This window comes from Sceloporus occidentalis, unplaced genomic scaffold (genome assembly GCF_023333645.1).
Source record: "Sceloporus occidentalis isolate IW3139 unplaced genomic scaffold, rSceOcc1.0.p SCAF_5, whole genome shotgun sequence".
NCBI lineage: Eukaryota > Metazoa > Chordata > Lepidosauria > Squamata > Phrynosomatidae > Sceloporus > Sceloporus occidentalis.
In genome coordinates, this window is record NW_028316985.1 from 7,512,656 (window position 1) to 7,528,323 (window position 15,668).

General features: G+C 42.1%; 1 protein-coding gene across 6 annotated transcripts in view; it reads left to right on the forward strand.

Moving 5' to 3' along the window:
- LOC149311633 (6-phosphofructo-2-kinase/fructose-2,6-bisphosphatase 3) overlaps nucleotides 1–14,507 on the forward strand; it is a 30,864-nt gene extending 16,357 nt beyond the window's left edge. The window contains exons 9-17 of one of the 6 annotated variants that reach the window (XM_089527502.1): nucleotides 146–292; nucleotides 939–1,043; nucleotides 1,496–1,625; nucleotides 2,264–2,326; nucleotides 4,249–4,430; nucleotides 6,325–6,501; nucleotides 8,185–8,207; nucleotides 9,846–9,896; nucleotides 11,889–14,507. In XM_089527502.1, coding sequence (XP_089383628.1) covers nucleotides 146–292; nucleotides 939–1,043; nucleotides 1,496–1,625; nucleotides 2,264–2,326; nucleotides 4,249–4,430; nucleotides 6,325–6,501; nucleotides 8,185–8,207; nucleotides 9,846–9,896; nucleotides 11,889–11,895 — 885 coding nt within the window. In that variant the 3' untranslated portion in view covers nucleotides 11,896–14,507. Of the gene's footprint in view, nucleotides 1–145; nucleotides 293–938; nucleotides 1,044–1,495; nucleotides 1,626–2,263; nucleotides 2,327–4,248; nucleotides 4,431–6,324; nucleotides 6,502–8,184; nucleotides 8,212–9,845; nucleotides 9,897–11,888 lie in introns of those variants that run through there. The other 5 variants (XM_089527507.1, XM_089527504.1, XM_089527505.1 and 2 more) reach the window with 5 other exon arrangements.
- The last annotated feature ends 1,161 nt before the right edge of the window (nucleotides 14,508–15,668 follow it).

Here is a 15,668-nt window from a genome sequence, read left to right on the forward strand (position 1 = left end):
TTCAGTGCAAACATACCTGCTTTATTGTTGACACAGTTGATCCTCTCCTTGCCATTTCTGAAAGCAACCCTGATGAGAGTGAGGGTTAACAGAGAATCAGAAGCCATTTCCATAATCTTTCCCCTCCTTATTTTCCTTTTTCTAGTTTTCCATTGCACTGAACCATTTTGTCCAGGAGCAGAATCTGAAAGATCTCAAAGTCTGGACCAGCCAGTTGAAGAGGACAATCCAGACAGCAGAAGCTCTTGACCTGCCCTATGAGCAGTGGAAAGCCTTGAATGAAATTGATGCTGTAAGTATTGGCTTTGTTGGCTGGCAGTGAAATTCTGATAGGGAAAGTTGTCCTCTTTTCCCTAACCACCTCCTTCCAAAAGGAATTTCGGTTTTAAAGGAACCAGTGGAAGATATCAGGACATAAGTAGCCTGGGGTTGCTGTCACATTGGAATTCTGGGATTTGTAGTTTGTTGTGACACTAGAGCTCTCTGATAGAGAAGAGTAAATATCTCACAAAACTACAGATCCCAAAATTCCATAGCATTGAGCCATGGCAGTTAAAGCAATGTCAGACTGTATCAATTCTTCACTGCAGATAATAGAATTATAGAGTTGGAAGAGACCACAAGGGCTATCCAGTCCAACCTCCTGCCATGCAGGAACTCTCAATCAAAGCATCCCCAACAGATGGCCATCCAGCCTCTGTTTAAAGACTTCCAAGGAGGGAGACTCCAGCACCCTCCGAGGGAGTGTGTTCGAACTGTCGAACAGCCCTTACTGTCAGCAAGTTCCTCCTAATGCTGAATATCACAAAACAATTGGGGATGGATGCCTTGTTAGACTACAGAACAATTGGGGATGGATGCCTTGTCCTCCCCATCTCTGCTTGAAGGGCTACCATAGCAGCAGCAGCAGCAGGAATATTTCTCTTTGCTTCTTACAGGGTGTATGTGAAGAGATGACCTATGATGAAATAAAGGAGAAGTATCCTGAAGAGTTTGCTTTGCGTGACCAGGACAAATACTATTATCGTTATCCATCAGGAGAGGTATGTCCTGTGGAAGGAGGGGCTAGTAGTTATTACAACTGAAACTAGTAGGTATTACAACTATAGCTAGGAATTGTAAAGTATGCCATTAATCAGCAATAAAACAATGTTCTTAAACACCAAGGAATTGTACAGCTCTCCAGGTGCTGGAGTATAATACCTAGCCTTCCTCACCATTGGTGGTTCTGCTTGTTGGGAATTGTAGTCCAACAGCATCTGGAGGGCTGCATCCTTTCTTTATACCAACTTTTTTTTAAACAAGTATTCTATGCTCACTGTACTGGCAATTATTCATCTTTGGGTTTCTGGTCTCTTCAAAATCTTTAATATGTGTGATGGTCAACATCAGGAGAAAGGCCATCTCACTTTCCTTGTCAGCCTAATTTGGCTGCAAGTTCTTCTGTCTTCTGCATCATCTTGATCTGTTCTTTGTCTTCTTTCTTCTCCTGTAGTCCTACCAAGATTTGGTGCAGCGTCTAGAACCAGTCATCATGGAGCTGGAGAGACAGGAGAATGTCCTTGTCATCTGTCACCAGGCAGTCATGAGGTGTCTTCTGGCCTACTTCCTTGACAAGAGTGCAGGTGTGTGTCTCGTCATTCCAGCCATTGGCCAGGTGTTAACAGCAGCACTCATTATTCTTCTAAACTCTTAGGCTGTGATACCTAAGCACTGTTGCCAGGGAGTATAGAATAATAGAAACCTAAATTTGGAAGAGACCAGAACGGCCATGCAGCCCTGCAATCTCTGCCATGCAGGAACACATAATCATTGCACCCTTGACAGACGGCCATCCAGCCTCTGTTTAAAAACCTCTGAAGAAGAAGACTTCACTACACTCCAGTAGAGTGTGTTCCACTTTCAAACGGCTCTTACTGTCAGGAATTTCTTCTCATTGTTGTGGTGGAATGTCTTTTTCTGTAGCTTGAATCCATTGCTCCCTAGGACCAATTTTCTGGAGCTGCAGAAAACAAGCTTCTTCTTTCTTCTGTATGACATCCTTTCAGTTACTTAAGCATGGCGATCATGTCACCTCTTAACCTTCTTTTCTTGTTCACCTCTTGTTCTTCTTGTAACTCCACAAATCCTTTCCTCAACCTGGGCTGCAGTGCCTGAGGCTGATGGGAGCTGTAGTCTGACAGTTGTAGGTTATGCAGTATTTGTAGAATAGATTTATTTGTCCAGTTCATCACTTTGTTGTCTTGCATTTTTTTCTCCCCAGAGGAAATGCCTTACTTGAAATGCCCCCTTCACACAGTGCTGAAGCTGACCCCTGTGGCCTATGGTGAGTCTTCCTTCCTCTCTCACAAAGCTTTTTCATATCAGGGTATGCCTGAGGTTGCAACTAAGGGATGATTTATTTGACCTTGATTGAATCTTAGATTGTCAAGGCTTTCAGAACCCCTCTCTCCTATGAAAGTGTACTTTTCTAGCCCCCACTGTATGATAGAGATGAGCCTTAAAAAATAACAACAAAGTGTGTCAAAGTGTGAGGGATCAACCAGAACAGATGATGAGTGGGAGGTCTACTGGTTGCGACATTCCTCTCCATTAATGGGTGCTGTAGTACATTCCTGAGTACATTCCTATTGTCTGTCCAAGGATTTCCGTGAGCTCCCACCCAGCTTCCCTGTTCTGTCTTTTCCAAGGTGCTGTGTGCCTCATAGCACCATAGTTGGTGGCAATGGATTCACATGGTGGCTTCTCGAGAACATTTGATTTCATTTTAAAAGCCAATTCTCCAGTCTTTTGATGTGACTTCAGAAATATACTTGAATGTGCATAGGCAGCGTAGGGTGTAATTTCCAGAACCAGAAGGTTATCTGAAACCAGTGGCTTCCCAGTAGTATCTCTTCCACTGGCTAGAAGAAAGTTCCCCTCCTCTCCCAAGGTCTACCTAATTCCTAATGAATTATATACACAATTATGCATGTAAAATTGTGCATAGTAAGAAAACATTTAATTTGCTTATTATATATGCATATATGAAAGCCAGTGTGGTGTAGTGGTTTGAGTGTTGGACTTTGATTCTGCAGATCAGAGTTTGATACCTTGCTTGGCCATGGAAACCCATTGGGTGACCTTGGGCAAGTCTCACACTCTCAACCCCCCAAAACATCATGATGGGTTTGTCTTAAGGTTGCCATAAGTCAGAATGCATATACGTTCATACACAAACATGTTCACAAAATTTGCTTTTTCAACATTTTAGATAATTCAGATGGATTATGTATATATTTCTGTTGAACGTAAGGTCCTGAGCATTACCTCATCTTCCTTATTTAATTTCATTTGCAGTTAGGACAGAGGGCTTAGCCCAGGAAGCTTGGCCTGTGTCTCACTCAAATGAATTTTCACGCCTTTTGCTGCTGTCGAAGTCAGAAACAACATACCTTTCCTTGACCGTAGAACAGATGGGTGTGTCAGACAGTGCTCTTTACATTCTGTAATTGTTGGGGCTGTTCACCTGATTAAAGAAAATGCAGTGGGTTTAGTTTTAATCCAGTGATTTGGTGTTTTGCGTTCTCTGTGCATTTTGTATATGGATTTTAAAAAAATCATTAAATAGTTTGTTTCTTTATGTGAGAAGGGGCACATCCTAATTTTAAAATGACAATATCAGCAGCAGCATCTTTATACCCCACCTCTTCCCCCAAATGGGAACTGAAAGCAACTTACAATTTAAATTACGTACAATATAGATGAAAACATTCAAAAGTCAACATTAAAACAGAATCAAACTATTTGCAATATTAAAACAATTTAAAACATAAAACACAGGCTACATCTGCATTGCAGAAATAATGCAGTTTGTCACTGCTTTACCTGTCTTGCCTCAGTGCTCGGGAGTTCTGGTATTTGTAGTTTTGTGAGATATTTAGCCTTCTCTGTCAGAACTCTGGGGCGATGACAAACTACAAATCCCAGGATTACATAGCAGTGAGCCAAGTGGTGTCCAATTCTGCAGTTCAGGTGCAGCCACAGTGAAAAACAGATCAACGATTTACCATTTCCTTCTCAGATTTCTGAATGCTTGATTCAAAGAATAATTAAACTGCTTCTTAATCATCTATCTGATTTTAATTACATTTTAATAAAATCAACCTTGATTAGCATTTCCCCCCAGTTTAATTACTTAGCTGAACATTGAGACCCAAATAGTTGACCACGTTCGGCATCTTTTCTTTTTTCTCACCCTTCCCTAAGGTTGTAGAGTTGAATCCATCTGCTTGAATGTCGACGCTGTGAACACTCACCGGGATAGACCAGAGGTGAGGGGCCTCTGCCCTCCACTTGTGCCTTCATCCCCCCAGCCCTGTGTACATGGAAAGAACTTGGGTAGACACCTGAATTTTAGAAAAACGTTCAAAGACGGATTCTCTTTTGTTGTAAGCAGTGTTTTTTCCCCTGATAGTTTGTAGTGGAAGGCTGGTGGTGGTAGCAGTAATAGCAGTAGTAGCAGAATAACGATAGCAGCAGCAAGTAATACAGAAAGATCGTGTTTACTAACTCTTTCTGAGTATCTGAAGTGCCTTGTGTTACAGTTTGAGTTTCCCTTACCTGGAATTCCAAAATATTCCAAAATCCACAATTGTCTACATGGGTGGCTGAGATAGTGACACCTTTACTTTCTGAAGGTTCAGTGTGCACAAACTTTGTTTCATGTACAAACTTATTAAGCATATTGTGCATGAAACTATCTTTAAGCTATGTGTATAAAGTGTACATGAAACATAAAAGAATTTTGTGTCTAGGCTTGGGTCCCATCAGCAAGACATCTCATTATGTACATGCAAATACACCACAATCCAAGCATTTTAGATAAGGGAGACTCAACCTGTATGAGGAACAGCACTGGAGTGGGCATCTTGTATCAGGCTGAATATGGACCATAATGGTTGTATGCTTTTGCACCCCCACAACAACACATCAGAATGTAAGAAAACCAGTATGTCAGAGAGGCAACATCTTGTCTAGGTGGATGTATAAACTTTGCAGAGGGCATATTTTAGTTTATATAAATAAACGAAAAGCATTCAGTACTGACCCACCCCAGATTGCCAGACTACAAATATGCCAGGCTGAGATTTCAGGGCCAAAACCTGGGACCTAGGGTTGATCCCCTCATGATGTCACAGGAGGTGGGCTCCAGTGGTGCTACAAGGCAGTGGTGCTACAAGGTGGTCAGGCATTTGAGGCTGTGACAGCATGTGGTGTGAGTGTTGGAAGCCCCCCAGGGTGCACAGGTATGTAGTGATGAAGGGGAAGGTATTCCTGGATTGTCAGAGTGCCCCTTTCAGAGTCCTGGTGTACGAAGGATGTGTAAATTGAGACCTCATGCACACTTGGGGCCAGAACAAGATAAGAATCAGCTACCCTACTTCTTTACCTGTAGAACTTTCCCTGCAGTGGGTGAATAGTGATGTGGGAGGTCCAGTACTTAGTACCAGAAAGAGCACTTGAGTCAAGGATGCTGAAATCTCTCCAAGCCATTTCCCATCTCTCTAGCCACAGATATGCCCACACATGAGAGGCCCATCACAAGACGTGATATCACAAACATAAACTGGGGAGGTGGGAGGTTGTTACTTATTCTTCAGCACCCCAAAGGTCCTATATTGTGACATTACCATGGTAGCAGCAGGGCTTTTTCTTTGATGGCCCCTTGCCTGGTGGAACTCTCTCCCTTTTCTTAAGCTTTAGAAATCTGTCAAAAGTCTCATGTTCTCTGGTTGGGTGTCATGGGCATTGATGTAATGCCTGGTTTATTGCTGCGTTTGTCATCCAAAGGCAGGCTGTACATAGACAACACTAGGTTGCCATACTATGTTTTGGGGCAGGGATTTGGAATCTGGCTAGGGCTTTTCACTTTCTGTAATACATCCATCATGTCTTTGTTCAGCGTGTCTTTGCATCATACTGAAGCATCAGGTTCTAGATTATAGAGACTCTTATACTTGCTTTCTTCAGAGCTCCAAGATAGACTTTGAGATTGACTCCAGAACCTCTTCGTTCCTGGCCTCACATTGCTTTAAAAAGTATGCTCACTCTGTATGTTTGTGTTAGTGAGAAAGTTTGCTACAGGAGATTGCAGTAGTAGTACCCCTCATCCTTGCAAAATATCTCCCAGTTTTTCTGACATTCACCTTTTTTTCCTTTTTGTTTGGTATGTTTTGGCCGATCAATTAACCCATCATGTGTTTTTTTTAATATAAAACTGCTTTCTTCATACCTTTCGCCTTCGTCCTCATTACTTTTTATCTTTGTCTCGCTCTAATTTAGGATGCAAAGAAGTTACCTAACACCCTCATGAGACGCAATAGTGTTACCCCTCTAGCGAGCCCAGAGCCCACCAAAAAACCTCGCATCAACAGCTTTGAGGAGCATGTGGCCGCTGCTGCTTCTGCTGCCCTGCCCATCTGTATGCCCCAGGAAGTACCCACCCAGCTGCCTGGACAAGTTGGTTACATTCTTTTGTTGGTGGTTTTCCTTTGTTTGTGTGGTGGTGGTGGTGATGGCAGAGTGTTGTGGCTGTTGTCATTGCATGTCTGTACCTTCTGTTGCTTTAAATCTTGGGAGGTAGTTACTTTGGCGTGGCTTGTTCCATTTTTTTAATGGCAGTACTTTCTCTGAGATCACAGCCAACATCATTTTTGCACTCATCTCCTTCCACTAAAAAAACAGTAGTAAAAGACTTTATAATTAAAAAATAAGTCTTGTGTTAACCTTTAAAAAACAGTCAGATTGATTATACTCTGTTGTGTTTTGAGCTTGGTTGTATAGTGGCATATGCTTAGAGTCAGTACGAAGATAGGTTATGCTTGATGATCAGAAATAGGTTCATTCTGTCCTTTGGACTTTGGAAATGACACATGTTTAAACAATGTTGCATTTAGTTGTCTTTCTGCTCCAAACCTTCCTACCTGCACCCTCATTTCATAATTTAAAAGTTAATGTTAATGTCAATCTGTTGATAATATAGCAATGTCTCCTGGTATCATCAGCATACCTACTTCATTTCTGTATCAGGTGCATTGCTCTATGGGCATTGGATTTTGACTCCCAGCTGCCAAGGAGAGCTGGGTAAGACCACTAGAGCACCCTGAGCACCTCTGATCTTTTGTCAGTTTGGTTATACGTAGGGTTAGACATGGTTAGTACTTGGGTAGGAGACCATCCAGCACCAGGAATTTCCCATAGGGGACCCAAAGTGGTTTATACTGAACATAAAAGCAAAATAGCTACAACAACCTGTTATATAAATTTTTAAAAGCATTGAACAACAGCCCTCTTAAAAATGGTAGTTCAGAACAGCTGAAAACACATTAAAAAAACATATATTTTAAGAACCAGCACATCTGTTGCACTAACCCAACCAACTGGATCCCTGTTCAAATAAGAAGGGCAAAAAGAGCAAAAAGGGGGGCAATTGAGCATCCCTCGATAGAGAGGACTCTCTCCTGAGTTCTCATCAGATGTACCCATGATGTTGGTGGGACTGAAAATTGAAACTCTAGTAGGCTGCTAGGTAGAGAGCCAGCGTGGTGTAGTGGTTTGAGCATTGGACTATGACTCTGGAAAACAGGATTCGAATTCCCATTCAGGCAAGAAATCCACTGGGTGACCCTGGGCAAGTCATATTCTCTCAGCCTCAGAGGAGGGCAATGGCAAATCCTCTCTGAAGAAATTCGTCAAGAAAACACAGTGAAAGGCTCACTTTAGGGTCACCATAAATAAAAAATGACTTGGAGGCACACAATACAGGCTCGTATAGGGAGATATGGTCTTTCAGGTGATTTGAAAGCCAAACTTATCTTTCAACATCAGCCTCTGTTGGTAGTAAATTCTGTGTTTGAGAGGATCCATGCTCCTCTGCCCAACCTCTCCATATCCTTGTTGGGCCATCTCTGTGCTTGGGATCTGAAATGTTGGAGACCGTTTTGCTGACATTTTGTGACCTTCGGGCATGAATGTGGGTAGATGCTAAAGCTGGATGGCTTTGTGTCTCTTGGTCTGTCTTTTCTCTTGCAGTCTGATTAATCCCTCTCCCTGGCCTTTCTATCTCCTGTCATGAGAACCAGCTTTGCAAACCATACTGATTTCTTTTCCATTCTTCTTTTCCCTCCCTTTGTCTCTTTACAGCCTTTACTGGGGAAGGCCTGCCTGTAAGTATCTTCTTGCGGGTTGATCTCTTTCTTTCTTGACTGCCTGCCTTTCTCTTTCCTTCTGCTTCCACACAAGTGGACGATTGGCTTTTCACACCCAGCTTGCACCACTGTTCATAACCTGGGGAAGTTCTCTTTTGCTCTTGGGAATGCAAAATGATGGATTTTAACCCTACTTTGGCAGAGTATTGGCTAATTGCAAAATCCTCCCTTGTACTGAGGGGAGAAATGTAATACTCTATATGTTATCTATCTTGCCTGCTGCCATGTTTTTTAGAAGAAGGACAGTAGCCTGTACAGTATGTAATTTATATTTAGAAGGGCACAAGTTCAATCCAGATAGGATCTCTAGACAGGCTGTATAAAGAATTGCCTGAAACAGTAGAGAATTACCAAGCAATTTATATAGACAGGCTGTACTGAGCTAGATGAACCAATGGTCTGACAGCATGTTCTTGATCTGAGATGTTGTATTCTGTGCCTATTGTCCTTGCTGGTTGGGAATTTCTGTCCAGTGTATTGGGAGAGTATCCGGTTCACAATGGCTGATTTTTTAGTTGTGAAATAAAATCTAGGTAGAGATCTGGGACAGAGTCTGATATTGGACTTCAGTTTGTGGAACAGCAGAATCCCAGGGAGATGGGGAACTGATCTTCCTCCCTACCCTCTGTATGTTCTCAAAAGCTTTGGCGCAAGACTAAGCTTACCAATAGTGCAAAAAGTTTTGGGATGGAGGGAAGGAATGTCCTGCCATTTTGTTGTTATATTTAGAGCCTTGGGCTTGCAAGACTATAAAGGAATATAACAGGATTGGGTAATCCTTCAGATGTTGTTGGACACCAGTTCCCATCTGTAGCAGGGTGGGAGGGGGTGATGAAAATACCAGTTTGACTTTTGGAGGTCTGCAGTTTCCTCAGCCTTGGAACCTGGAAGTCACATCTTGGATCTGAAAAAAAGACTATTAGGGCCAAAAAAGGCTTGCTCACGCCAAAAAAGGCTTGCTCACTCCAAAATATAATTGAAATGGATAGACGAAGAACTAGTATGGTATAGTAATATGAGTGTCATACTAAAATTCTGGAAGATCAACTCCCTATTCAGGCATAGGTATCCACTGGCTGACCTTTGGCAAATCGCACTCTCGCAGCCACAAAGGCAGATCTCCTCTGAACAAATCTTTCCGAGGAAACCCTATGAAAGGGTTGCCGTAAGTCTGAGATCAGTTTGAAGATGCATAACACCAACAAGCCTTAGAGGTTTCTGGGGGTGCAACCATCAATATTTAGCTGGATCTGTTTCCCAGCCATGGTGGGTCTGGGAGCCATATTCCCTCCTCTGATAAAAGAATAACTGGCAATATGTTGGAAAGGACCTCTTCTTGCCAACCTTGCATTGCTTCTGTCACTGGGGAAGTGAAGGTAGAGGGTTAAATACATGTGTCCTGGCAATAAGACAGATTTTGTATTTTTGTTTTCTGGCGTGGATGAACCTTTTTCTCTGTTGTACTTTTGAAACATGGGCCACCTGGCCTTGGTGATGGAGAAAACCCCTCACGTTGCTGCATTTGTTTTATACAGTTTTGCTGCAAGGCCACTCTCCTTCACCACTTTTCTCTCTTTTGCCTTTTCATGCTGAAAGACGCTCCCTTTGTCACATTTTCAACCATTTTGCTTTACTAATATTTCCAAGGTAAATGGTTTGCTGCTCTGCGTGTTGTGCTTTCCCCAAGCCTACCCTCAGCTCATTGAAATAACAGTTACTCAAGATCATTTCTGCCTTGGCTTTTTCTTTTTGTGTGTGTTTGTGTGGGAGCGGAGAGAGAGGTTAGATGGAGGTTAGGTGGAACTACAAAAACTTGTAGTTTTTTGGTGATGCAGGAGTGAGAACAGGGGAGTCCCTTTCAGCAGCTGCTTCCCTTCCTTGATACCCTGCCATTTGTAGCAAGTGTGTGTTTCTCAAATTTTTCTTTCTGTCCTGAGATACTTCTGCAGCATTTGCTTTCTGCTAAGCAAAATGGGTTATACCTTCTTCCGCTGCCTCCCCTCTTACCTTTCCAACTCTTCAAGGGCACACATTAGACAAAAATAGATGGAAAGTAATAAACCAGTGTAGATAAGCTAGTCTTTACTAGTGTAGAAAATGTGTCAGTTTTAGAGTTGCATAGGATTTTTTTATCAGATATGACAGGGAAACTAAATTTTCTTCAGCGTTTACTTAAGTATGTGATTGATCTCATAAAGGAAAAGATTCTAGACAGGAACGTTCCACTTAAAGGTGTAGAGGGGCAGGTAACACTTTCTACATGATTTCCCTGTAGAAAATTCCCTAGAAGTAGAAGCTAAGCATACCATGGGAAAAACATTTTATTCTGGCTTACTCCATGGTGTTTTCAAGAAGTTTTAAGATGGAATATAAAGAAACTTTTAACATTAATGTGCCATCTTTGCAATGTGGACTGATTCAGCCCATCTTGTCACCTTTTGACTCTGTCACCTCATTGTACTTTGTGTTTAGGGCTGCCACACTACAGAATGGATGCAGTTTGACACTGTTTAAACTGCCATGGTTCCATCTTGTGGAATCTTGGGATTTGTAGTTCATTGTGGCACCAGAGCTTTCAGAGAGAAGGCTAAATAACTCACAAAACTACCAATTCTAGAATTCCATAGCATTGAGCTATGACAGTTAAAGTGGTGTCGAACTGCATTAATTCTGCAGAGTAAATGCAGCCTAGATCAGCCCTAAATAAAGTGTTTAGTCCACCAGTTTCCTGCAACTGCCAGAATAGCTATGTGCAGAGTGGAGGTTTAGCACATAGCAGGAGCCAGCTCCTTCTCTTACCCCTAATCCTTTTCTACATAGCTCCCTCTAGCTTGAGGAAAACTTAGGGGAGCTTGTAAAGAAACCAATGGCACTGAATATTATTAGGCTACAATATTTTTGTAATACTGTCATTTGATAGGGGAAAAGCATGAGCAGAGGACAGCTATTTGACAGATACTGCCGGCCCTCCGTACCCACAGATTCTTTATCCATGGATTCAACTATCTATGGCTTGAAAATTATTTTTTTAAATATATAAATTCCAAAAAAGCAAACCTTGATTTTGACATTTACTATAATTGTTATCTTCAGAAATAGCATAAGTTTCTTCAAGGCTCCTTCTTGCTTGCAAAACCTACAGGTTCTTCCTTCTTCTAGTCCTATAGGATTATTGTACCAGTAGTTAGTGAGCAACTACTTCAAGCTAGAGGCATTTAATTCTTCACATGATACCCAGTGACAACATCATACAGCATCTTTCTCAAGGCTAGGCAAGCAGAAATGACCGTCTTTCATTTAACTGGCTCAGTGACCCATGCTTATGAGATTATTATTTATCACAATTTAGTCCAGGGGACACAGAGGAGATGAAGGAGAGCAATGACTGAGATTCTGGCCTGTTTTCTTTAGGACTCGTCTGTTCCTTCAATGAGGTCATCTTCCCCTGTAGCTATTACTTCCTTGGATGATGTTTCTGAAGTGATCTCTGTAATAGATTTTTGTTGCCTTTTGAAAACCATCTGCATGCAAACAATGACATCTTGCATCTTTCTTGCTCTGTTGCATTTTTTTTAATGTTCATATTTTAAAACCATGTGCTCAAAACTTTTTTCCCTTTTTGTCTCTCTTTGATCATAGAACCTGAACAACTCCCACAAGCAATCTTGAATTTTCTTCAGGCGATGCTTGAAAAACCGCCGACGGAAGCCCAGCTCCATTGTGTCATCCATCTCCAAAGCTTGTGTCTGTCATATGGCTCCATTTGACTCGAGGCTGATGGCCCTTTGTTGATGATCACCTACCTACCGGGACTTAACAGAAATGGGACTTTTGGGGAGGTTGGTGAAAAACAGAGAGAGAGAGAGAGAGAGAAAGGAAGGAGGAAAAAGAAGACATCTCATTATAATGTAAACTGTGGATTACACTGACCTTTAAACTGTTTCTTCATCTCTTCTCTCCAAGATTCCAGTAGACCACAGCAAGCTCTAAAGTACTACTTTGCATACTGTTATAGCCTAATCCAATTACTCTTGCTTTTATTTTTATTACTATTTTATTTCTAAAGTGACACAGTTGCCTTGCAGTGAAGTAGAAGGGGTACTGTGCTGCTTGGAACATGTGTAAATAAATGGATTATCTTTGGGGTATGTGTGCGTAAAGGGGAATGTAGCTTAGAGAGATGGCCATAAAAACTAGGCCAACACACCAACAAGTGTGTCCACGCTTCACAGTTTGCATGCCTCTTCTCTACACATGTACCCTTAGGAAATTTTTGGATGTCACCAGCAGAAATCGATGGCTGTTTTGGGGTTTGGTGGGGGCAGAATTGGCTGTTTGGTTTTCAGTGACAACAAAGCCTGACCCAATTTGTATCTCTTTCTGAAGAGGGAATTTAATCTGCCCTTCTGTACTGGAAACCTCACCAGCAAACAGCTGGTGGAGTGGCTAGATGTGATAAGTAGAACGTGACCATCTGAAATGTTTGTTTTTGATTTGACTGCACAGGGGAAAGGAGTATGTGTGTAGGTGCCATGGACTGTATGTATGAATTGTGTTTTTTGCAAGTTAGTTCCTCATTGTGTTATTCCCTCCTGGCTTTTCAGCTCTAGTTCATGCAGGACATCAAAGCAGCTGTAGGTATTAGGAAATGTAAGAGACTAATCTATTGGAGTACCTATTGGGGATGAGCTGAGGGTTGGTTGGTTGGTTTTGTTAGGTCTAGGGAAGCATCTTGACCATCTACTGTTTTCCACTACCACTAGGGTGTCAGTTCACTATGTGCAAGCCAGCTAGCCACCCAGCCTTTTTTTGGAAGAGCTCTCCTTACTCTGCTTTAATGAACAGGGAACTTGGACAGCTCTTGATCCAATGAAAATAAAACCCCTTAAAAGTGGATCTAGTAGTGCAATCTATAGAGCAGGGTCGGGCAAAGTGGGTCCTTCCTGATGGTGTTGGACTGCACCTCCCAGTGTGCCTCACCCTTGGCTCTGCTCACTAGGGCTGATGGAACTTGCAGTCCCACCTGAGGGACACACTTTGCTCACCTAGTTCTTTGAGGGATTGCACAGCCCCATATGCAAAGACATTGGAGGTCTGTAAAAGCAGGAACAGGTTCATTTCCATCCCCCCTTTCCCTCCTTCATTTAAACATCCTAATTCCAGGTAACCGTTAATACACAAGGTCTTCACAGACTGAATGACTTGGTAGGAATGCAGTGATTTGTGTGTTTGTGTTTTGGAGAGACATTTGAGGTCGGCTTTGCCAAGGCGAACAGCAGTGCCTTCCGCATTAGCCTTGTGCTGTGACAAGTGCTTTAGTAGGTTATTCTTTTTTAAAAAAAATAGTATTAAAGTGACCATTTTTACAGGGATTTGCTGTGCAAGCGAATTTATAGGTGTGTCCTTGTGCAAAGGTGGAAGAACCCTTCTCTTTTCTAATTACAGTTGTAAAAACCCATCCATGTTGAGGAGGGAAGAGTGTGTTTTCAGAGTGTTTTGACACACTGAGGTTTTTTCTTCTCCCTGCACCAGCTTCTTAGCTAATCTCTCTCCCTTAATTTTTTTTTAAATTACTTTATCATGCATACAGCAAGTGGCTTTTTTGGTCCTTGTGCTGCCTTCTGCCCCGATTAGATAAAGCAATCGCAAGCAAATGCCACACATCTGTTGCCCTGTGACAACACACTTTAGGCAAGCTGTTCCTTGCTTGTGGATTGTGGATATTTTGGGAAATGGATGGGAACTGGTGGGGGGAAAAACAACTGGATTATAAGCAGGAAATACTAAGACAACTAGAAGAAACATTCCTGCTTCAGGCAGTTTGAGTGAAAGAGGGGAACATATAGGGTTGGAGTGGGAGAGTGGTTGATTTTGCACAATTACCAGTAGAGGAGGCTCAGCCAGTCTAGTGTTTCCATTGGTTGAGTAGGGAAAGGCCATTGAACACCACACCAGTGACTCATTCTTTGATTGTGTTTTTCCTTTGATACTTGAATTTATATTTTTTATCATTTTTAATAGCAAAAACGCTATTTATTTATTTAACACGTCGTGGAACTGAGAAAGGAATGTGCTTTTTTTCTTGGCGTGTGATGTTAATTCTTTATATATGTGTTTGGAATAATGTTTTGTTTTTGGTGGGTGGGTGGGGGTGTTGCCTGAGATGAAGCAGTGCCAGCTTGTAAAACAGGTCTGCCTTTTGGAAATTTGTATATTTTGCAATTGCTGGACCAATTAAATACCTTCTTGAAATAGAAACTCATGGGTCTGTGTTTCTGTTTGCAAATTGTTCTCCTGATTAGTGGATGTTTCTAATATTACTAATTTCCAACCTGATTTTCTTACATTAGTGTGTGTTTTTGTGTTGGCAGACTATCTTCAGTGGCAGCCTTTCATGCAATGCACTACAGTACTCTAATGTGGAAGTTTATCAGGCTGAAATGGATAGCTGAGATGTATCTTAACCTGCTTGCCCTGTCCCTCTGCAATCTCTTGCTTGCCAGTGGGGTCCCACAGGGCTCTGTCCTGGGCCCAGTGCTATTCAACATCTTTATCAATGACCTGGATGACAGAATTGGGAGCATACTTATCAAATTTGCAGTTGACACCAAATTAAGAGGAATAGCTAATACCACAGAGGACAGGATCAAAATTCAAAATGATCTGAATAGACTAGAAAGCTGGGCCAAAGCTAACAAAATGAAATTCAACACGGAGAAATGTAAGGTATTGCACTCAGGGCGGAAAAATGAAATGCACAAATATAGGATTGGGGACACCTGGCTGAATGAAACTACGTGTGAAAGGGATCTAGGAGTCCAAGTAGACCACAAGTTGAACATGAGTGAACAGTGTGATGCGGCAGCTAAAAAGGCCAATGCAATTTTAGGCTGCATCTTGATCTAGACACTATACTTTAAGATAAGTAATAGTGCCACTCTGTTCTGCTTTGGTCAGGCCCCACCTGGAATATTGTATCCAGTTCTGGGTGCCACAATTCAAAAAGGACATTGAGAAACTGGAGCGTGTCCAGAGGAGGGCAACTAAAATGGTGAAGGGTCTGGAAACCATGTCCTATGAGGAACAACTTAGGGAGCTGGGGATGTTTAGCCTGGAGAAAAGAAGGTAAGAGATGATATGATAGCGCTGTTTTAATATTTGAAGGGATGTCATGTTGAGGAGGGAGCAAGCTTATTTTCTGTTGCTCCAGAGAACAGAACCCGGAACAATGGATGCAAGCTCCAGGAAAAGAGATTCCACCTCAACATTAGGAAGAACTTCCTGACAGTAAGGGCTGTTCGACAGTGGAACAAACTCCTTCCTCAGAGGGTTATAGAGTCTCCTTCCTTGGAGGTCTTTAAACAGAGGTTGGATGGCCATCTGTTGGGGATGCTTTGATTTGGATTTCCTGCATGGCAG